The 24,281-nt window shown below is 44.9% G+C and overlaps 1 protein-coding gene across 1 annotated transcript; it reads left to right on the top strand.

Moving 5' to 3' along the window:
• The first annotated feature begins 21,472 nt into the window (after positions 1 to 21,472).
• On the top strand, positions 21,473 to 22,396 carry LOC134602022 (olfactory receptor 6C3-like). The gene has a single exon (XM_063446523.1). It carries the CDS (start codon positions 21,473 to 21,475, stop codon positions 22,394 to 22,396), a length of 924 nt encoding a protein of 307 aa, XP_063302593.1.
• Positions 22,397 to 24,281: the final 1,885 nt, after the last annotated feature.

The following is a 24,281-nucleotide window of genomic DNA, read 5'->3' as shown; positions in this document are numbered from 1 at the left end:
GAGACGAGTTGGAAGCAGGGGGGGGTCGTCGCAAGGAGCTAGTGGCACAGTCAGACAGCATGCATCGGCACCCGGGGTCAGCCCGACAGCACGCCAATCAACGCATGCTGTGTCCACCACCAGAATGCCGTCATTGCAGAGCTCAGCAGTGTGGCATTTTTTTTGTGTGTCTGCCTCTGACAACAGCGATGCCATTTGCAACCTGTGCCAAAGGAAACTGAGTCATGGGAGGTCCAACACCCACCTAGGTACAACTGCTTTGCGTAGGCACATGATCTCACATCACAAATGCCTATGGGATCAACACATGAGTACAAGCAGCACGCCTACTCTAAGCCGCCATCCTCCTCCTGGTCCAGCATCTTCAGCCACGTCAACCACTGCTGTCCTTCTTGCCCCCTCTCAACCATCCGCCACTCCGTCTCCCGCCTTGAGCAGTTCCCGCTCATCTGCCCACAGTCATGTGTCTGTCAAGGACATGTTTGAGCGTAAGAAGCCAATGTCACCAAGTCACCCCCTTGCCCAGCGTCTGACAGCTGGCTTGTCCGAACTATTAGCCCGCCAGCTTTTACCATACAATCTGGTTGAGTCTGAGGCGTTCAAAAAAATTTTCCGGCCGGAATTTCTTTTCACAAAAGGCAATCCCCAACTTGTACTCGATTGTGCAAAAGGAAGTCATGGCATGTCTGGCACACAGTGTTGGGGCAAGGGTCCATCTGACCACTGATACCTGGTCTGCAAAGCATGGTCAGGGCAGGTACATCACCTACACTGCGCATTGGGTAAACCTGCTGACGGCTGACAAGCAAGGAATGCGTGGCATTGCAGAGGAGTTGGTGACACCACCACGAATTGCAGGCAGTCCTGCTGTCACCTCCTCTACTCCTCCTACTCCATCCTCTTCCATAACCTCCTCGGCTGAGTCCTCTTGTGCCGCTGCTTCTTGCTCCACATCAACGGCACCCCCCAAGCTCCCCAGGTACTATTCCACATCCCGGATAAGGCAGTGTCACGCCGTCTTGGGTTTGACTTGCTTGAAAGCAGAGAGTCACACCGGACAAGCACTCCTGTCCGCCCTGAACGCACAGGTGGAAAAGTGGCTGACTCTGCAGCAACTGGATATCGGCAAAGTGGTGTGTGACAACGGAAAAAATGTGATAGCGGCATTGAAGTTGGGCAAGTTGACACATGTGCCGTGCATGGCACATGTGTGTAATCTGATCGTACAACGCTTTGTGCATAAGTACACAGGCTTACAGGACGTCCTGAAGCAGGCCAGGAAGGTGTATGGCCATTTCAGGCGTTCCTACACGGCCATGGCTCACTTTGCCGATATCCAGCGGCGAAACAACATGCCAGTGAGGCGCTTGATTTGCGACAGCCCTACACGTTGGAATTCAACACTCCTAATGTTCGACCGCCTGCTCCAACAAGAAAAAGCTGTTAATAAATATTTGTATGACCGGGGTGCTAGGACAGCCTCTGGGGAGCTGGAAATTTTTTTGCCACGTTACTGGACGCTCATGCGCAATGCCTGTAGGCTCATGCGTCCTTTTGAGGAGGTGACAAACCTAGTCAGTCGCAACGAAGGCACCATCAGCGACATCATACCATTTGTTTTCTTCATGGAGCGTGCCCTGCGAAGAGTGCTGGATCAGGCTGTAGATGAGCGTGAAGAGGAAGAGTTGTGGTCACCATCACCACCAGAAACAGCCTTATCAGCATCGCTTGCTGGACCTGCGGCAACGCTGGAAGAGGATTGTGAGGAAGAGGAGTCAGAGGAGGATTGTAGCTTTGAGGAGGAGGAGGAGGAGCAAGACCAAACACAACAGGCATCCCAGGGTGCTCGTTGTCACCTATCTGGTACCCGTGGTGTTGTACGTGGCTGGGGGGAAGAACATACCTTCAATGACATCAGTGAGGAGGAGGAAAAGGAAATGAGTAGCTCGGCATCCAACCTTGTGCAAATGGGGTCTTTCATGCTGTCCTGCCTGTTGAGGGACCCTCGTATAAAAAGGCTAAAGGAGAACGACCTGTACTGGGTGTCCACGCTACTAGACCCCCGGTATAAGCAGAAAGTGGTGGAAATGTTACCCAATTACAACAAGTCGGAAAGGATGCAGCATTTGCAAAATAAATTAAAAAGTATGCTTTACGCAGCGTATAAGGGTGATGTCACAGCACAACGGGAATCTAACAGGGGGAGAGGTGGAAGTCATCCTCCTCCTCCTCCTCCCACGACCACGCCGGCAAGGACAGGACGCTTTAAAGACGTGTTGTTGATGGAGGACATGCGGACCTTTTTAAGTCCTATGCATCGCCACAGCCCTTCGGGATCCACCCTTAGAGAGCGACTCGACCGACAGGTAGCAGACTACCTCGCCTTAACTGCAGATATCGACACTCTGAGGAGCGATGAACCCCTTGACTACTGGGTGTGCAGGCTTGACCTGTGGCCTGAGCTATCCCAATTTGCGATAGAACTTCTGGCCTGCCCCGCTTCAAGTGTCCTGTCAGAAAGCACCTTCAGTGCAGCAGGAGGTATTGTCACTGAGAAGAGAAGTCGCCTAGGTCAAAAAAGTCTAGATTACCTCACCTTTATTAAGATGAATGAGGGATGGATCCCGAAGGGACTGACACTGGGCGATACATTCGCTTAAAAAAGGCCTGATGAGATGAGCTGCCTTGGGCTAAAAATGGTCCACACGCTGCTGTATTTTAGCTCTGAATGACGTTTGACTTGCGTGACTTATCCGCCACCAACTAGGGTTCAAGCCGCCATGTTTTAGGGCACTTTCTGCCTGTGAAACAAACATCAATTTTTCTGGCCGCTGCTACAGCAGCGGCTGCAACAATACCAAAATTTTCAGGCATGTGTACATGCTTTATTTTTAGGCCCACTGGTGCAGCACTGTGGCTTCAAAAACCAAACCAAAAATTAAAATCCTCCAAGATAGCACCAATATACCAGTGGTCTAAGCATCTTCCCACCTTGGCCTAAAAAGGGGAGGTGATTCAACAATTAAAAATCTCTGCCATTTACACGTCCACTGATAGGAGACGCGGAAGGTATTAAACTGATATGAACAATACTCCACTCCTATCAGTAGGTCCGTCCCATTGTGATTTATGCCCCCCACCCACCGCGCAGGGATGGGGGCCGAGGGGGGAGGACAGTAGGTCACCCCATTGTGATTTATGGCCCCCACCCACCGCGCAGGGGTTGGGGAGGACAGTAGATCCCCCCAGTGTGTATCAGGGGCTTTGAGGACAGGTGTCAATCCATACCTGCCAAGTGACCCTATGTAGGGGGAACAGTCTCTATTCTGCTCTGTGTCAGTGTGTATCATGGTCTCTGTGGACGGTGAACAGTCTCTATTCTGCTCTGTGTCAGTGTGTATCATGGTCTCTGTGGACAGGGAACAGTCTCTATTCTGCTCTGTGTCAGTGTGTATCAGGGGTTTTGAGGACAGGTGTCAATCCATATCTGCCAAGTGACCCTATGTAGGGGGAACAGTCCCTATTCTGCTCTGTGTCAGTGTGTATCAGGGATCATTAGGATAGGTGTCAATTCATATCTGCCAAGTGACCCTATGTAGGGGGAACAGTCCCTATTCTGCTCTGTGTCAGTGTGTATCAGGGGTTTTGAGGACAGGTGTCAATCCATATCTGCCAAGTGACCCTATGTAGGGGGAACAGTCTCTATTCTGCTCTGTGTCAGTGTGTATCATGGTCTCTGTGGACAGGGAACAGTCTCTATTCTGCTCTGTGTCAGTGTGTATCAGGGGTTTTGAGGACAGGTGTCAATCCATATCTGCCAAGTGACCCTATGTAGGGGGAACAGTCCCTATTCTGCTCTGTGTCAGTGTGTATCAGGGATCATTAGGATAGGTGTCAATCCATATCTGCCAAGTGACCCTATGTAGGGGGAACAGTCCCTATTCTGCTCTGTGTCAGTGTGTATCAGGGGTTTTGAGGACAGGTGTCAATCCATATCTGCCAAGTGACCCTATGTAGGGAGAACCGTCTCTATTCTGCTCTGTGTCAATGTGTATCAGGGATCATTAGGATAGGTGTCAATCCATATCTGCCAAGTGACCCTATGTAGGGGGAACAGTCCCTATTCTGCTCTGTGTCAGTGTGTATCAGGGATCATTAGGATAGGTGTCAATCCATATCTGCCAAGTGACCCTATGTAGGGGGAACAGTCCCTATTCTGCTCTGTGTCAGTGTGTATCAGGGATCATTAGGATAGGTGTCAATCCATATCTGCCAAGTGACCCTATGTAGGGGGAACAGTCTCTATTCTGCTCTGTGTCAGTGTGTATCAGGGGTTTTGAGGACAGGTGTCAATCCATGTCTGCCAAGTGACCCTATGTAGGGGGAACAGTCTCTATTCTGCTCTGTGTCAGTGTGTATCAGGGATCATTAGGATAGGTGTCAATCCATATTTGCCAAGTGACCCTATGTAGGGGGAACAGTCCCTATTCTGCTCTGTGTCAGTGTGTATCAGGGATCATTAGGATAGGTGTCAATCCATATCTGCCAAGTGAACCTATGTAGGGGGAACAGTCCCTATTCTGCTCTGTGTCAGTGTGTATCAGGGGTTTTGAGGACAGGTGTCAATCCATATCTGCCAAGTGACCCTATGTAGGGGGAACAGTCTCTATTCTGCTCTGTGTCAGTGTGTATCAGGGGTTTTGAGGACAGGTGTCAATCCATATCTGCCAAGTGACCCTATGTAGGGGGAACAGTCTCTATTCTGCTCTGTGTCAGTGTGTATCAGGGATCATTAGGATAGGTGTCAATCCATATCTGCCAAGTGACCCTATGTAGGGGGAACAGTCCCTATTCTGCTCTGTGTCAGTGTGTATCAGGGGTTTTGAGGACAGGTGTCAATCCATATCTGCCAAGTGACCCTATGTAGGGGGAACAGTCTCTATTCTGCTCTGTGTCAGTGTGTATCAGGGCTGGGCTTTGAGGACAGGTGTCAATGTTAGGTGATTTCTGCCCTTTATGGATTAAAAGCAGACTCTGCATCAACTGTGCAATTTTCCATGGGAGTTTTGCCATGGATCCCCCTCTGGCATGCCACAGTCCAGGTGTTAGTCCCCTTGAAACAACTTTTCCATCACTATTGTGGCCAGAAAGAGTCCCTGTTGTTTTTAAAATACGCCTGCCCATTGAAGTCAATGGCGGTTCGCGCGGTTCGCCGGTTCGGGAACATTTGCGGAAGTTCGCGTTCGCCGTTCAAAAATTTCGGGTTCGCAACAACACTATACTGCAGTATAGTAAAAGCTTTAACATACAGGTCTGGGTGAAAACATGACTGATGGATCATTCATAGGAAACGGCATACATGTGAGTGTTAGTGAAAAAGATTAGGTTTGCAAGTGAGTAGTCAGGCATTACTGAGTGGTGAACGGTACATGCTTATAATACAAGAGTGTAATAAGGGTTGTGTTTCTCAAGACGGCGCCAGGCAGACAGGCCTATTAACATGAGAGTGGCATTTGGAGGCAAGAAACAAAAATCAAAGTACAAACAGTGGGAGATGGGGACCCTTATGAACTGAACAGCTTAAATCTATATTTAAAGCTAGGATGTAGGCGGGTGACGGTTAGCGTGAGACCTGGGGCCTAGTGGACATGGTAGCCAGGTCCTGCTTTCAAGTATGGTGCTCAGCCTATGCCTACCAAGCTACGCGTCATGTTTGGTGTTGTATTACATGTCCATGTCCCCATAGAGCTACCCCACCATTGCCAGTGTCCATCACAGTCCTGTCCCGGGTTCTCCCACAACCGTGGGTCTTTGGTGGTCCCGGTTAGGGCTCGGGAGCTGCTTGCGAGTTGCTCTTTACATACTGCCCAAGGGTGATAAATAGGCCAGGGTTCAAGTTGGCGGCTGCATGGTACATGGCGGCGTCTCCTGTGTCTGGGTGTGCTCTGCAGTCCACCTCTCCGTTCTCTCTTATGTTGCTTTCCAGGATTGCGCATCTGTGCAGTTTTGAGTGCTGCCCTTTGTGCAGGCTTTTGGGCTCCGGATCTCCCACTCTTTGAAGGTAGGTAGCTTGTTGCATGGCGCCAGTAGCGGTGTTTGTTGCGCCGCCTTGTGCTGTGCGTCTCCCCTCCTCTTCACCCCTCTGCCACTGATGGTAAGCATCTGTCTGGGGCCCCGTGGTGTCTTGCCAGCAGGGATCAGTGGCCTGTTTTGGGCTCTGTGAGTCAGCGCTTTCATTCGCAGCCTCCGCCATCTTGGATTCAGGCTTCAGGCCTTCACTGTGGCCTGGCAAGATACGGCCTCCGGGTTTGGCCGCGAGGTGAGGACCGGGATCAACCCCCCGGCCCAGAGGGGGGGGGTGGACCGGGGCCAGGCCCGCACAGGTGAGGCATGGTTGTCGGGTTCCGTCGGGCAGGATAGTGGAGCGGCGGCCGTCCACGCCACTCACCGCCAGGAAAGGTCCCTCCGGGGGGCTAGAACTCCGGGAGCAAGCCTCTCCCCGGTTCCGGTGGCCCTTACCCATCTACGGTCGCAGTGATGAGTATTGTGGTTAGTCAAAATCGTGATTTCCAGGCTTAATGGGTCGTTATTTGCAGGAGCTGTTCTTTCCTGCGATCGCTCTGCTCGGGGGCCCGGCCCCGCCCCCCTTGATGTTTTAATTTTTTTAAATTTTTTTTTAGAGCCGCACTTATGATAGTGGGGTATCTTGATGATTTAATTATATTTTTATTGTATCTTGTCCAGTGTTTTTTTTTTTTTGTAGGGTGCAAATTTGTACTTGATTTTTTTTTTTTATCAGGAAATCCACAATTATTGACCTTTTACATGGAGTATTAATTCCCCAGGCATTTATTGAAATCGTCTTAAATCATATTTTCTTAACTGTTCTCGTGGCTCTCTCTCCAAAAGTTTCCAAAGTTTAGTGAAAAAAATGATAAAAACTACTTTATTTGTAATTACATAAATATAAGACGGGTTGATCCCAAACAATGGTATCAACTTAAGACAAACGTGATGTATGAAAAAAAAACAAAAAAACAGCCATACAGGATCTTGAGTAATATGAAACATTACTGAGATATGGGTCCCACGTGTCATGTGGGAAAATCCTGCTGGGGGTGTATGATCCAGGGAAAGCCTACCTTAGGTCATCAGAGAAAAAACAAATGGGTGCTGATTTTTATCTGTTCATTTTATTTGGTCCTTGAGAATGTCCCTTGTATGGTAGGAAACACATTTTGCCAGCTTGTATTTAATGTTATTGGAAAATAAGGCCTATTTGTTACTACCCATTCCTTGGTGTTCCTGTGGTTCTTCCACTGTTGATCCTAGTGAGTCCTTTGTTGCCCCCCCCCCCCATTTATTCATGGGAGGAATCCTGGAGGCTGTTTGACAATTTCAATCTTGTGAGTTTTCATGTTATTCAAGTGTTTTCTTCTGATATAGATCTAGCTGGTTCCCTATATTTTAGGTATAGAGTATATTGTCTTATAAAAACTTTTAGGTGGGGAGGGCGGACGACTGATTCTATAATTCCCAGACCAGTTAAGTATTATTATATTTTTTGAGTAGGAATTTAGATGTTTTTGTAAATACAATTTTTATTGGATACATGTTTCCACAGTAATAACTTTCTTTCTATTGCTTCTGTCTCAATACGGTCAGTCACACAGGACAGATCAAATATTAGTAATGAAACTAAACAGTGACATACAGGTCTGTAAAAAAGAAGGCTCTTAATTTTTCCAGTGGAGGGGAACAACTTGTTTGCTGTTTTTAAGATCGGTTTAGTCATTTGTAATGGATCACCTGGCACCCCGACTGGGCACCTCCATTGACGGACGCTTCCTAGCTGACGCCGAGGACCATAAGCACCGCACCAGACACCACAACCACCGCAGACTCCACAAACGTTGTAGCTTAACTGGAGTCTCGCCATCTTCCTCCCACCCTGGATGAACCTCTGACATCCAGGACTGTGTGGGAAAGACCTCTCCTCCAGGAAAATGTATCAGGAACAGCTCTTAAAAGAGCTAAGTGATTAGAGTACAGGTAAGTATACAAGTATACTTACCTTAGAATGTAAGCTCGTCTATAGAATGTAAGCTCGTTTGAGCAGGGTCCTCTTCAACCTATTGTTCCTGTAAGTTTATTTGTAATTGTCCTATTTATAGTTAAATCCCCCTCTCATAATATTGTAAAGCGCTACGGAATCTGTTGGCGCTATATAAATGGCAATAATAAATAAATAAAAATAAGTATAGCAATCCCCAGTGTGAATATAGCAGTTCCCTACAATAACGAGACGAGGCTACGTATTGAGGGTTAAGCAGGATCAGAATGAACTGAGGGTTTATTGTCTCTTTTATACAAGTTTTCCCACAAGGTTACCACCCATGTGGACCTTGTGGAGCACAGAACACAAAGTTACAAAGCCAATCAAAACCATATTGTACAGTTAGGCACTCCCAGATAATATACACAAACCCTCCCCTCTGCCTGTGATACAATTACCAAACACAATGGACTAACTCAATTGCCTACAGGCAGAAAACACATATTTTTCACAAAACACAGAAAACACCCCAAACACCACATATCCCCGCAATACATATATACATCCCTGGATAACCCTGATCTGGGTGAACAACATATCTAAAAATCACCCAGATCAGAGCAGGGGTTCAAAGGTTTTGTGGAAGTCACATTTGCCTGACCGCAAGCATGGCTTTCATGCCCAAAAGAGTTCCACAGATTGAGGCTGTGCAGCTGGTTTATCTTTTCCTCTATCCTGGAGATAGTTGGCTTAAGTGGGTGTGATAACTTAATTATCTCCAGGTACAGGAAATATCTCTAAGTCAAAAACTGTTACAGAAACAAAATAAAAATACATAACTCCTATAATAAAATGTTTAACCTATATGTCCAACATATCCCCAGATAGTTTGGATATGAGCGTTCAATATGTCCGAAAAGCACTCAGATCTCACGAATACAGTTGGATCGCCATGGGTTAAACAATAGCAAGGGCTGATGAGAGATTGAGGAGGGACCAAGCAGCCAGTTTCTACTGGTCTGGCAGTTTCCCTGGGACAATGCCCTGCTGGAGAACAATAGGGCAGAATAAAAGGGGAGGAGAAGAGGCACATTTTCCCATGGAATTCCATTTTTAGCATGTCTTTATGCAGGGCCCATAGTCTTGGGGCAGGAGGTTGACAATCAGGCCCCTCCAGAAGCCAGTGGCAAAGGGTAGTTCGTCTTTTATATATATAAAGAAGATAACTAATGAGGATGGTTAGCTTTAGATTAAAAGCCAGTCCGCGCCACTAAAATTATCTCTATAAGGTAATAAACTTTATTTAGAAAAGATATATGATAAAAAGTAATTATAATACACACAAAAGAGTAGTGTTCTTGCAACAAAAAAGTGATCAAACTAAATGTGTGGACAATATAGGAGTTAACCCCTCAATAGAAGAAGTGCTTATAGAGATATTCTAAGGACCAACAGCACTGCATCTTAATGTTGTGGTTTTGATGCATATATCCTGGCCCTTTACCCTTACAATGAAGAACAGTGATGTTTCTGGGAGATAGTAATGTTTACATTTGGCTTAGAATAAGAATCTAGTTGTAATCATGACAAATATAGCTAATGCTTTCCATAGAGAAGCATTGTATTGGATTTAAAGAGTGGTACAATTCATCACATGCACCGTAGGTCTGTAAAACTTCTGTATAAGAAGTACCTGATTTCATCAACACTAATAATCTCCCGGTATGCAGATTGGGTGGCAGATATGAAACCCATATGGTTTCATCTGGTTGTTAAATTATAAATGCATTTAAGTGTAAAAATATTTTCATTCTTGATTGCTTTCTCTTTCCCCATGTCCTTTCCTGGTCTGTCAAAGTTTCACAATTGTATCATACCCCTCTTTTTTACACCTCATGACTAGTGGCACTCATATAAACAATAATGTTGTCTACATACAATTTATAATTTCTAAAATACTTGTTTTTTATTTGACAATTTTTTTTGTTTTATGATTTGGGATTCAGAAAGGAAAATCAGGTAAGGATAAATGGAAAAAACATTAAAAAAACATACATCTTCCCACTTGAACACTTTGTTGACAGATCTTGTTTCGTTACAAATTGTGACAAAGAAATGTTACGACATGTTGGTCAATTGGACCCAATGTAATTCACCTCTTCCGACACTTGTGATAATTTACACTATGCTGTGTGGCAAAAGAAGCAACAATCAGTTTTGTCATATGGCTTACTGTCTACCAAATATGTTTTGTGAATATTGCTTGTCGTATTGAGGTTTAGGTAATGATGTTTACATATTGTCAACGGAAGAGCAAAGAACATTTAAATTAACATAACTTAATACAAATGTAATTCAACAAAAACGATGCAATAACTGGATAGGCTTTATTGCTGTATATTGCAGTAGATCATGCCCTTGTCTCCTCTGCTTTAGGAGTTTTGAACCTCTCATCTTGTATTGTTGTGTGTGTCTGGGGAGTGATGTGTTGTCATTCCTTCCACATTTAACTCAACTCTTCTGCTGCTCTCTTTTTGTTTAAAAGATTAGAGGCCATGAGTTCATACTTTAGGCTTATGTACCCTTGGGTGAGTAATTTGATCATTGAGGGCACTGTGACAGACCCATCCATCTGGACTAAACCTATTGGGTTCGTCTGATTTGCCCAGTACTTATGGTCCCTGAGGGATCATGCGGAGGGTTATGACTTTGTACAAATGACATTTCGAATGCAACAGAAACTAACGAAGCGCCAAAGCTACCAACGTCCTCGAGGTGGCCGACATCGGACAAAGGACCACGTGGCGGCGGCCATTTTAACTTCGAATCCGCCGACCCGTACTATCGACGATACTTCGTCAGTTCAACGAAAGTCGAAGTACCGACCCACTTCGAGCGGGACGTAGCCATTTTTAGGCCAGCAAGTGACCGACCGCACAGCCCGAATCCAGGGAACTCTTTTGGGCACGAAACGGTATCTGCGGTCGGTCATAAACGGACTTTCGAGTAACTTTGTATTCACTGAAGGGATTGGTGTGATTTTTGAGAATGTTTATGCTTTAAGTATGCTGAATCTGAATATGTGCCTCTTATGTGAATATGATGGATGGATTTGGAGTTATGAAAGTTGTATAAAAGTATATTCCAAACTGTATGTATAATAGGATTATGTGTCACACCAAGGGGAGGAAATGTGTGGGATGTACCATCGATGCCAGTGGTTATTTTATGCCTCCCCTTGGGTGTGGCCTGTGTGTGTGAAATGCAATTAAAAGGCAGGCTGGCTGATCCAGTCCTCAGTTCATGTTTTACCCTCATAATGGAGCTTGGTCTCGTTATTGGGGGAACCGGGATTACAAGTGACTAAATGCTGTGTCTGGAGCCCGGAAGGTGGTACCGTAACAACTGGTGGCAAGCGACGGGATGATCCTCAACGCCCAAAGAGACCACTACGACCAAGAATAAATGGAACTACAATACCAAAACCTGAGAAGAGCCACCTTAAAAGACTTACTGGAACAAAGGGGCGGACAGGCCAGTAACCTCAAGAAGAGGGACATTATTGCTTTATTGCTGGAAATGGATGGAGTACCAGCGGCAGAGGGAACCAATGGGCCCAGCCTAGACGACAGAACCCCCGAGGAGGCAAGATTTGACCGGGCGGTAAGAATTAGGCTGGCCCATTATGGCCCCAACCCCTCCGCGGAGATCATCACCCAGGTTCAAGCCGCTGTGGAGGCCAGCCTGCTACGCCAAAACGGTGCTGCAGCAGCCCCAGTCACAGCAAACCCGGGGGACAAACAGAAAGTGCCATTTGCGGCCTTCAAAGCCTTCAGTGAGACAGAAGGAGAGATTGACGGGTACCTTGCGGATTTTGAGCGGCAATGTGCCCTGCACAAGGTACCCCCGGAAGACTGGGTTGCTATACTGTCCGGCAAGTTATCCGGCCGGGCCAACGACGCTTTTCGGGCCATTCCGGATGAGGAGATCGGGGATTATGTGACCGTCAGGGAAGCTTTACTTGCCCGGTATGCCGTTACACCCGAGGCATACCGGAGGAGGTTCCGAGACACTGCAAAAACAACTGGGGACTCATACGTTGAATGGGCCTGCAAGGTACATCGCACAGCTGCCCACTGGATGGCAGGGTGCCAGGCGGTGTCAGGAGAAGAGGTGCTGCAGATGTTTTTATTGGAACATTGTTTCGACAAATTGCCAACAGGGGTCAGAGAGTGGGTAAGAGACCGTAAGCCTTCCACTCTACACGAGGCGGCTCGCTTGGCCGATGAGTACACCGACGCTCGCAAACTGGACAATTCCATCACCAAGGCCACAGCCAGAGCGGAATACCAACCAGCCGCTACCACTTATCAGCCTCCCATACACAGACCATCCGCACCCCCTCCGTCTGCCCAGTACCAACGTCCACCCCGGTTTAACGCCCGAGAGTACTCTGAACCCCTTCGGTGCTACCTGTGCAATCAGCTAGGGCACAGGCGACAGGAATGCCCGATGAACCGTGCCAACAGGAACCAGTCCTGGAGGAAACCCACGGGGGCCCCTTCCCAAGCACCTCTTCCAGCAGCTCACTGTGTAGAGGAAGAGGAATGCTGGGGCATCTTACATGAGGCGGACCCTGTTCAGGCTGCCCACCAGGACAATCGACAACACCACCGACAGAGTGTAAAGGTCAACGGAAGGGAAGTCAGTGGGCTACGAGACACTGGTGCAACCCTGACTTTGCTCCAAAAGCACCTAGTGTCCGAAGCTCAACATACCGGGGATACCGTGGCAGTATGAGTAGCCGGGGGTGCAGTATTTCGCCTACCCGTGGCCCGGGTACATTTGGATTGGGGAGTGGGCGCTAGACACGTGAATGTGGGGGTCATTAAGGATTTACCCGCTGATGTTCTTCTTGGCAACGACTTGGCCCCCCTGGTTTCGGCCTTTGCTCCCATGGGCCCCGCTGCAGTGGACGCTGTCACGACCCGTGCCCAGACCCGTGCCGCTGAGGCCGGCCCACCTGCTGCTGAGACCCAGGTAAGACTCTCTACCCCGACTTGTACCTTAGACCAGGCCCCGTTAGGCTGGGATACCCCAGAGATGTACGGGAAGGAAACTAGGGAGGACCCGACGTTAGCCAAGTACAGAGCCAGGGCCGACGCTGGGGAAGAAGGAGTAGGTGGGGAACACTACGAGTGGGTGGGGGATAGGCTGTACAGGATCCCGAAACCTTCCCCGAAACCGAATGCCCCTCCGCAGAAACGACAACTAGTAGTACCTGCAAAGTATCGGCAGGAGATTCTGCGTATTGGGCATGACGTGCCGTTAGCAGGCCATCTAGGTTCCCACCGCACAGCTCATAGAATCACCCAAAACTTTTTCTGGCCCAATTTTAACCGAGATGTGCGGATGTATTGTAGCACGTGCGACACTTGTCAACGGGTAGGTAAGCGAGGAGATCATCCAAAAGCTAGGCTACAGCCGATGCCTATCATTGGAGAGCCCTTTTCCCGCATAGCCGTTGACATTGTGGGTCCACTGGCCAGGGCTAGTCCATCCGGTAAGAAATATATTCTTACTGTGGTAGACTACGCCACCCGTTACCCAGAGGCAGTAGCGCTGTCTAATATAGAGGCAGAGACGGTTGCTGATGCCCTGGTTAAAGTCTTTACTAGGGTCGGGTTCCCTCAGGAGATCCTCTCTGATCAGGGAACCCAATTTACCGCTGTGCTCACCCAGCAGCTGTGGAAGGTGTGCGGCATCAACCCGCTACTTAGTTCACCCTATCACCCACAGACTAACGGTCTCTGCGAGCGATTTAATGGCACCCTCAAACAGATGCTGAGGACCTTTACTGACACTTGCAGAGACTGGGAGCGATTCCTGCCTCATCTGCTATTTGCATACAGAGAGGTGCCCCAGGAATCAACTGGGTTCTCCCCCTTTGAGTTACTCTATGGGAGAAGGGTTCGTGGACCCCTAGATCTCATTAGAGGACACTGGGAGGGGGAGACGGAGCAAGAAGGGACCCCCATAGTGCCATATGTTCTGGAACTCCGGGACCGCATGGAGAAACTATCCCTGATGGTAAGGGAAAATCTCCGGGCGGCCCAGGGGAAACAGAAGCGATGGTACGATCGGGGTGCTCGACAGCGGGTCTTCCAGGTTGGGCAGAAGGTTCTAGTGCTCAAACCTGTGAAGGCAAACAAGATGCAAGCATCTTGGCAGGGCCCGTACAAGGTGTTAGCTCAGGTATGCGATACTACCTATCTTATAGCCAGCTGTTCGGATGAAAGGGTACAACGATCCTTCCATGTGAACATGCTCAAGGAGTATCAGGAACGACCCGAGGATGTTGCAGCAGTTTGTGCCCCAGCTACCGACGACCCAGAGAACTTACCTTTGCCTGACCTGCTAGAAAGGGATCCCCAGACCGACCTTACTAGCCTCGTACAGTTAGGTGACCGACTAAGCCCGGCCGAGAAAACCCAGGCCAGACAGCTTCTGTGGGAAAAGCAGGCGACCTTCTCCCAAGAACCCGGGTACACCCCCCTAGCTATACACAAGGTCGAGACACCCGGACAGAACCCCCTACGACAACCCCCATACCGTATCCCGGAAGCAGTCCAAGAAGGAATGCGGAAGGAGATACAGGAGATGACCCGGCTGGGGGTTATTGAGCCCTCAGATAGTCCGTGGGCGTCGCCCGTAGTCCTAGTACCCAAGAAAGATGGGACCACCCGGTTCTGTGTGGATTACAGGCGGCTCAACGAGCGGACTACCACTGACGCCTACCCGATGCCCCGGATAGACGAGTTATTAGACCGCATTGCCAGGGGGCGCTATCTGACCACCATTGACCTATGTAAAGGGTACTGGCAGATCCCCCTGGCCGAGGATGCTATCCCCAAGTCGGCCTTCGTCACCCCGTTTGGCCTGTACCAGTTTAGGGTTATGCCATTCGGGATGAAGAATGCTCCGGCTACCTTCCAGCGTATGGTGGATAGGCTCCTAGATGGCTTCCAGGGATTTGCATGTGCATACCTGGACGACATCGCGGTCTACAGTGAGTCTTGGGAAGACCACCTAGTACACGTAGGGGTAGTGCTGGACAAGATTCGGGCCGCCGGCCTGACTCTGAAACCAGACAAGTGCCATTTAGGCATGGCAGAAGTGCAGTACTTGGGTCACCGGGTGGGTTGTGGGAGCCAGAGACCCGAACCGGCCAAGGTGGAAGCGGTAGCTAACTGGCCCACACCTATCACCAAGACCCAAGTACTTGCCTTCCTAGGGACAGCGGGTTATTATCGACGTTTTGTCCCCGACTACAGCACGATTGCCAAACCCCTGACTGATCTGACTAAAAAGAACTTACCTAGGCAGGTCCTGTGGTCTCCAGCTTGTGAAGCCGCGTTTCAAGCCCTGAAGCAGGCTCTTGTGAATGCCCCTGTCCTGGCTGCCCCAGTCCCTAACAAACGTTTTCTTGTCCACACAGACGCTTCCATGTATGGACTGGGGGCTGTGCTGAGCCAGGTCGGGGAGGATGGAGGAGAGCACCCTGTCGCATATCTCAGCAGAAAGTTACTACCTCGAGAAGTGAGTTATGCGGCAGTAGAGAAAGAGTGTTTAGCCCTGGTCTGGGCACTGAAGAAACTGAGCCCCTACCTATATGGACAAGAATTTTCCCTCGTAACAGACCACAACCCCCTCGTCTGGCTTAACCGGGTCTCTGGGGACAATGGCAGACTGCTGAGGTGGAGTTTGGCCTTGCAGCCTTATAATTTCACTATCAGCTACCGGCCCGGTAAGCAGAATGGGAATGCGGATGGGTTATCCCGGCAAATAGACGTCCCTATTCTCCCTAAGTCCGGTCATCCCCAAGTTGACCCGCCACAGGGTCAAGCCGGGTCTGCCGGAGTGTTCCACAAGGAGGGAGCCATGTGACAGACCCATCCATCTGGACTAAACCTATTGGGTTCGTCTGATTTGCCCAGTACTTATGGTCCCTGAGGGATCATGCGGAGGGTTATGACTTTGTACAAATGACATTTCGAATGCAACAGAAACTAACGAAGCGCCAAAGCTACCAACGTCCTCGAGGTGGCCGACATCGGACAAAGGACCACGTGGCGGCGGCCATTTTAACTTCGAATCCGCCGACCCGTACTATCGACGATACTTCGACAGTTCAACGAAAGTCGAAGTACCGACCCACTTCGAGCGGGACGTAGCCATTTTTAGGCCAGCAAGTGACCGACCGCACAGCCCGAATCCAGGGAACTCTTTTGGGCACGAAACGGTATCTGCGGTCGGTCATAAACGGACTTTCGAGTAACTTTGTATTCACTGAAGGGATTGGTGTGATTTTTGAGAATGTTTATGCTTTAAGTATGCTGAATCTGAATATGTGCCTCTTATGTGAATATGATGGATGGATTTGGAGTTATGAAAGTTGTATAAAAGTATATTCCAAACTGTATGTATAATAGGATTATGTGTCACACCAAGGGGAGGGAATGTGTGGGATGTACCATCGATGCCAGTGGTTATTTTATGCCTCCCCTTGGGTGTGGCCTGTGTGTGTGAAATGCAAATAAAAGGCAGGCTGGCTGATCCAGTCCTCAGTTCATGTTTTACCCTCATAATGGAGCTTGGTCTCGTTATTGGGGGAACCGGGATTACAAGTGACTAAATGCTGTGTCTGGAGCTCGGAAGGTGGTACCGTAACAGGCACGTCCCCAGATTTGCATTTTTTTGCAATTAACCCCTTAAGGACCAAACTTCTGGAATAAAAGAGAATCATGACATGTCACACATGTCATGTGTCCTTAAGGGGTTAAAGGGAAACTCCAGTGCCAGGAAAACAATCCGTTTTCCTGGCACTGAAGGTCCCCTCTCCCTCCCACCCCCCAATCCCCAGTTGCTCAAGGGGTGAAAACCCCTTCAGTGACTTACCTGATGCAGCGACGATGTCCCTCGTTACTGCCTCCTCCTCTGCGCCGCTCCTCCTACCGATACTATCGGCCGGTGGGCGAGACTGATCCTGCCCACCGGCCGAGGAGACCTAATGCGCATGCGCGGCAATGCCGTGATTGTGCATTAGGTCTCCCCATAGGAAAGCATTGAAAACGATTTTCAATGCTTTCCTATGGGGATTTGAGCGACGCTGGAGGTCCTCTCACAGCGTGAGGATACCCAGCGACGCTCTAGCACAGATAATTTGTGATATGACCCCGGAAGTGCCCTCTAATGGCTGTCTGGTAGACAGCCACTAGAGGTGGAGTTAAACCTGCAAGGTAATTATGGCAGTTTATAAAAAACTGCAATAATTACACTTGCAGGGTTAAGAGTAGTGGAAGTTGAGCAGAATGGGCAGAAGTGGTCTGGGTGCCTGGAGGGTCCCTTTAAGGTGGCAGCAACTGTTAAAATTATGTATATTAGTTTGCTTACTGGGTTAGGTACCTGAATTGGGAAAATATATAGGAGGTAGAGCTCTATGGTTGGCTGGAAAATAATGTGTGTACTACTGTTAATACACATCCAGAATGGGACTATGTGCAGGCAAGTCCATCAAATGTGCAAAGTAGTTCCTCTTTCCTTGTTGCATCTCCACCCAGTGTTATCTACATTGGGATACATTTTGGCTAATTTTACTGGGTTAGATGCCACCTGTATGAAAGTTTATGGGTAATCTCTGTATGAGATGTGCATGACTACATGCCCTTTGTAGAGGAGAATACCCTATGTTTCCCTGTTCAACTCCTTATCTTTGTCGTTGGCCCATTCTGGCTGAAATCTCCATAAGGCGTCATCTATATCTGTTGTTAGTGTATTGTAGCAGATGGAAAACAGTTTTTTATGTGTTTTTTTGTTCAAGCACAGAGCCTCAAATGTGGACAATTAAGTCGTGTACCGATTGATGTCCGGTTACATCTCTTTGAGAGAAAGTGTCTAAGCAGTAGGTATGAAAAATATGTTGATGAAGGTATGTGAAATGTTTGTTGTAACTCCTGGAAGGTCTTCAGCGTGTGTTTGTGTGTGATATGATGAAGGTGTCTTATCCCGTGACATGACCAGATCTTTATAGGGAATGTTGGAATAATTATTTTATTGACTGCAGTGGGGTCACCGATGACCACACATGGGGAGCACATTTTGTGTCTCACAGTTTTGCTATCATTCCTCTCGTGAGTAGGAGGGTCGATTAAGGGATTGCACTGTTTCATTTTGGTACCTACAGCAGATACAGCAAGGTATTGCCTCCCAGTTTGTTAGATATTTAAGCCCCTTGTGGTGCATTTTTATGGGAATGGCATGATACGACACTAGCTAGGTGGGCCGCTCTGTAATATTATTTTATATTAGGGAAGCCGAACCCCTCTTTTTCTGTCGCTTGCATAAGTAATCGACTCGGAACTCTAGGTCTTTTGCCTTTCCAGCTAAATTTTTGCTGCAGTAATTGGAGTTTTTTCAAGAATTGTAGGGGCACCCAAATTTGTAATGTGTGGAACAAATATAGAATTTTTAGGAAAATAATCATTTTAATTGCTGCACTCCTGCCCAGCCATGAGAGGTATTTGTTCTTACATTGGGTCAGTGTGTTTTCTATGTCTGTGTATAGTTCTTGGTAGGTTAGCTTAAATAGCATTTTCTAAAATACTTTTAAACAAAAATAAACATTTATTTTTAAGCTTAGATTGTTCCTTTAAAACCAAACAATTTTCCAGGGTTTGTGGATATATTACTCTATTATTAATTGCTTGTGAAACAATTATTTTACTTATATATTGTCATACAGTAGTTGAATAACAAGATAGTTATACAAAATAAATAAATAAAAAGTGATTTATTCTAATAATAAAAAAATGATGTAATGTTCCTCCATGAATTCGTTTCCATGCTCTAGAGAACCTTCCGTATTCTCTTTGGTTTTCTAAACATGTATAAAATGAAAGATAAAAGTGACAATCGTAGAGCAAACTATACTATTCTTATGTTATATGTGTGATCTGTAACAAATGATTAACTCTGCAGTTTTAAAAATAATTAAACATCTTTTGTAATAGGTCTTAAATCCAGTCTCCTTGGTGGATCAAGTGGTCTGATATAGAAGCTGTCTCCAAGTCCAATAAAGATCAATCTTCTGTGTTGGAGACGGGTGGTTTCTGCAGCTTCAGATTCTTATTTAATAGATCACCAGGTATTGGAAACAAAACGTGCTGGACTTACATAATGTTCTTAGGTATAATGTGATTATAGTGAAACGTTGGTCCTTTGGAATTCTATTAAAGAATATTTGATATACTGGAAAATAAACATTATGAAATTAAAAATACAAAAAAAAACACAGATCTAAAGTGCTAGCATGAAATGCTTGGAAAACAACTATTTTCAATGCTGTTGGACAGATCTAATCTACGGTAATTTTTAAAAATTATTTTCCTACGCATTCAGTCAAGTAACCTGCAGCTACATATTACCAAATTTTGACATTTGATCGATTACTTGAAGCTCACTTTACCTATTTAATATGAAAAAAGTAAGTTGTACCATTTTATTTTGTTTGCTTTAAATGACTTATTGTTGACCAATGTGAACAAATAATGCAAATGGATTAAATCATTCGAGCAATGTACAAAACAGTGGGCTTGCAGTATGCCAAATTCACAGCAGTCAAGGCATTTCAAATTGTTTAACCACTTTAACTAGACTTATTTATTGTTTAAGGGCTACACAATTACAAAACACATTGACTACTGTAAATCTGGTGGACCACAAGCCCAATGTTTTGTGCATTACTGGAAGGATTTTAATCCATATGTGGGGAATTCCTTATTTTAAAACATTCGTAAAAGGATGCCCCCCATAGATATTTACTGTTTCTACATAGCTCATAAAAATATGTATCACATTTATTTAGTAAAATTGTATAAGATTATAATTTTTGATAATGTATGAATTATTCTTTAGCCCCCTTCTTGAAATTATTGCAATTTTATTCTAACATTTAAAATAACATTATCTACTAAAACAAAGGTCCAAAGTGTTCCATATATAAATATGTTTTGTTATAATTCTAGCATGTTGGAATAATGCAAATTGAACCAATCTTAGTGGTGTTGGTATTTTGCCTATTCTTTATCTTCATCTCTTTTAATCAATGCTTGCTCCTCTCGCCCATTGACCATGTTTTCTTCTAAATATGTCATTCATACCACACTCATAGTCAAGCCTAGTAGATCTCACACTCACAAACTCACTAAAAATCACATTTTGTAATGAGTGCTGGATCTACATCCATTTATTATACAGTATCAATGTTGTGAATGTGCCACTCAGGATCTTCTCAATCAAGTCTAGACATTCTCTATTTACCATGAAGCCTAGAACCTCACCAGTCCTTTTCTCAGTTATTTACTTACAGACTCTATCTACAAATAAATAATGCATAATGTACTGAAAGGAACACATGTATACCTGACATATATGTGCATGCACTGTGTGTTATCAGTTCCAAAATGCACTAGGTGAAATAATGGTTAATGAACATAGACATACACAGCACATTTCATAAAGGATTGCACCACAGAGAAAGCACATTGTTTTTAATGAAAGGTGAATATTTGTGGAATATACAGAGGTAAATCACATTTAGTTTATCACACATTCTGGAACATGATTTTGTTAACTTAAATCAGCATCGATTCAATGTCAAAGAACACTGGCTCAAAGATTACAACTTGAAACACATTTTGCTCAAGCTTTGGTCAGGTAAATAACAGTTTAAGTTCAGGATTGTGATCTTCAACCATAAACTGACCCAAACATGCAGCTAGATGCTAAACTAGGGATCAGAGAGTACAATTTGTGTTACATTAGAATTTTTTTCAACAATTTCCTTAAGCCTGTACCAATTACACAGATACAGAGATGTATTGAGTCAACCAAAACATACATTATTAGTTGCAGTTTTATTTATATATCGATATATCCTAGTTTAGAAGAAGCTACTACATTTATCTCCAAATATATCTTATCGTTGTTACCATACGTCAGCATTTTCCTTGCAACTTTAATATTATTCATTCAATTAAAATGCATGTAAGTGTCACTTTAATTTAGAATTTATAGAAAATAACAACAAAAGTAATTCTCTGTATTTTCCCCCAGATAACGAATGTCATACATGTCATACAAACGTTCCTCGACAATATTCTTTCCATTAGGCATTGAGATCTTCCAATACATTACTATGTATCACTTATTTTAAACAGTAAAATTATACGATATTATAAATTTTGATGGGGAGATTTTTACTCAGCTTTATGTTATATTATAATTGTATTCTAATAGAAAATATAAGAATCATGCAAAAATAATATCACAGTTTATTTCTATCTTTTCAATCAGGCAATGAATATCATAAATCAAACTATTGTCACTGAGATTATTCTCCTTGGATTTTGGGATTTTCCAAATTTAAAGACAACTATTTTACTTTTCCTTCCTCTTTTTCTTATTGTGACCGTAAGTGGAAATATTATGATCATTTGGCTGGTGGTGTCTAACAGCAGTCTCCAGTCTCCTATGTACTTCTTCCTAACACAATTGTCCATTTCTGATTTACTTGTAACTACAGTCATTGTCCCCAATACACTTTATGTTATATATAATGAAGGGGGCACTATGTCTTTTCCAGGTTGCATCATTCAGTTTTATTTTTTTGCTTGCTCTGAAACCACAGAGTATTTACTCCTATCTGCAATGGGTTATGACAGGTATCTGGCCATCTGTTACCCTCTGAGATATAGTTCTTTCATGAATCATATGTTATGCATTAAATTGGCTATCATCATTTGGCTTTTAGGATTTTCTGTGCAACTCATTTTAATAATATCAATAATTCAACTTCAGTTTTGTGGCTCAAATGTTATTGATCATTTTTTTTGTGACCTTTCCCCACTTTTAGAACTTTCTTGTTCAGACACCAACATTATTGAAATGGAAATTATCATATTGTGTGTTCCATTTACGTTTACTCCTCTATTAAGTATTGTTGTTTTTTATGTGTATATTGTCCAAGTGGCACTTGCAATTTCAATCACAAATGGAAGGTCAAAAGTCTTCTCCACTTGTAGCTCCCACCTCATTGTGGTTTCTATATTCTACGGCAGCCTAACAGGAATTTATGTACATCCAGCCAAAAAAAAATCTATGGTTGCCAATAAAATTGCATCCTTGTTATACACTGTGTTAACTCCTATGATTAATCCAATCATATACAGTCTGAAAAATAGAGATATTAAAAAAGCTTTGAAAAAATGTGTTGCTTTATGACAGCTTATCATCTTCCTGGGTGAATCGTCTCTCATTTAACTGCCCTCATCAGTTCCCTCTCCTCCATAACATAGTTCACTCTCTGCCACTGTTTTTCAACACACCAATTTTACCACCTTATTTTGACTCTGGCATCTTATCCATCAATCCATACCCACTCTGACATGCTGTTATTTCTCTTGTTTGTCTATATACCTTTCTCATAGATTGCATGCTTGTTTAAACAGTAGATGATCTAATGAACACCGACCACCCCCTGGCTCATTAGGTTCATAGAAAACCATCGCCTTAAGTGCTCTGTCTGTGTGGCCGCCATTCATACAACTGAACGCCATGTGCTGGAGAAAACGGTGGCCATCTTGTCGCACAAACGCAGGCAGCGGGACTTGGTCATTGATTGTCTGGAACTTTAAGTCGGACACTCAACTGCGCGAACACCGGTCAAATCATATGAACACCTGCTTCTTTCTGTGACAAACCAGGAGAGCGCTTCACATGAACAAGGCGAACAAATGCTACCAATGAGCCAGGGGAACCATTCGTCTTTTTTGGTTCATTTTGAAACTCCCGAATTAAGCAACTGCTACCACTAATTCCCTGGAACTGATTTGGGCAGACACCCCGTTAGCGGTCGGTCAAAACTTGAACACGATGACAATTCCCCTGTAATATTTGGATCTGAGTGCAATTCACACAACTTGGGCGCTCAAATCAGGGGTGTTTGGGGATGTGTAACTTGTGTGGTTATGATTTCTTTTTTATTATGTTTCTGGGTGTTTTTGTTATTTTGTGTATAATTTCCTGTACTTGAGAGATTATCGAATTAAGATCATTTAGACTTAATTATCTCTGCTACAGGAATTAAGGGGAGGAGTTATTGTGTGAACCTGAAGGGAGGCTGTGGAATGTGGGTGTACACCAGTTAATGTGATTATGTCTGTACTTTGTGTATAAAAGCAGGCCACTTGGCCCTAATAAAATCAGTCCTACTTCACCCTTCATCAAGTCAAGGCTGATGTTTGAGTGTACCAGAGTCATAATCACTGCTTCACTTGGGACTTGGGAGAACTACAGCGGATACACTCAGGCAGTACTTACCTTACCTGGGGGCTGGCTGGGGTCCTCGGCTCAAGCCTTACATGGCTTGAGTACTCCTGCCTCCTGCCTATTAGTAAATATAATGAAAAAAGATAGTGAATCCCTGTATATCAATCCTAAATAGGGGAACACATCTATTTGATTGCAATTATAGTGAAATACTAGTGCAACTGTACAGTGAATTTAAGTAAAAAAATCTTAAACAGCAATATACAATAATAAGAGGTTATAAAATTGGGGACCAGATATGATTACCCAATTTGTGTTTATATCACATAAAATATATCCCATCAACAAAAATATATACATTTTCATATTCAGCATTTAGACCTGTTAAAACTATACAAAAATATATCAGTTGAATAACATAAAATAACAATAAAAAATAAGGAATTGTTAGGTTGGAAACCATATATGCTTATTCAAGCTTTGTGCTTAACCCCTTAAGGACCAAACTTCTGGAATAAAAGGGAATCATGACATGTCACACATGTCATGTGTCCTTAAGGGGTTAAAGAAGTAATGATAATATCACATAAAATATGTCCCATTATAAAATATTTGAGATTTCATACTCTGCATTTAGCCCTAATGGGGCTAAAGTTTTTAAGCTATATATCCAATATGTTTCTCTATATATAGGATGTCTGATAAGAGTTCCTCCCCTCCATAGGACCTTAATCTGTTGTATCCCACAATAGCTTAAAGAGGAGGGGTCACTTTCGTGGTAAATTTTAAAATGGTGAGATAAAGTATGTTTTTCAAATTTCCTATTTATATTGTATAT

The sequence above is a fragment of the Pelobates fuscus genome, chromosome 3 (assembly GCF_036172605.1).
Source record: "Pelobates fuscus isolate aPelFus1 chromosome 3, aPelFus1.pri, whole genome shotgun sequence".
In the NCBI taxonomy this organism is placed as follows: Eukaryota; Metazoa; Chordata; class Amphibia; order Anura; family Pelobatidae; genus Pelobates; species Pelobates fuscus.
The sequence above is the reverse complement of the archived record's forward strand: the minus strand, read 5'-3'. Positions and strand labels throughout refer to the sequence as shown.

Bases quoted from the DNA above. Each gene is read 5' to 3' on its own strand.
- LOC134602022 (XM_063446523.1), top strand. From the start codon at position 21,473: ATGAATATCATAAATCAAACTATTGTCACTGAGATTATTCTCCTTGGA.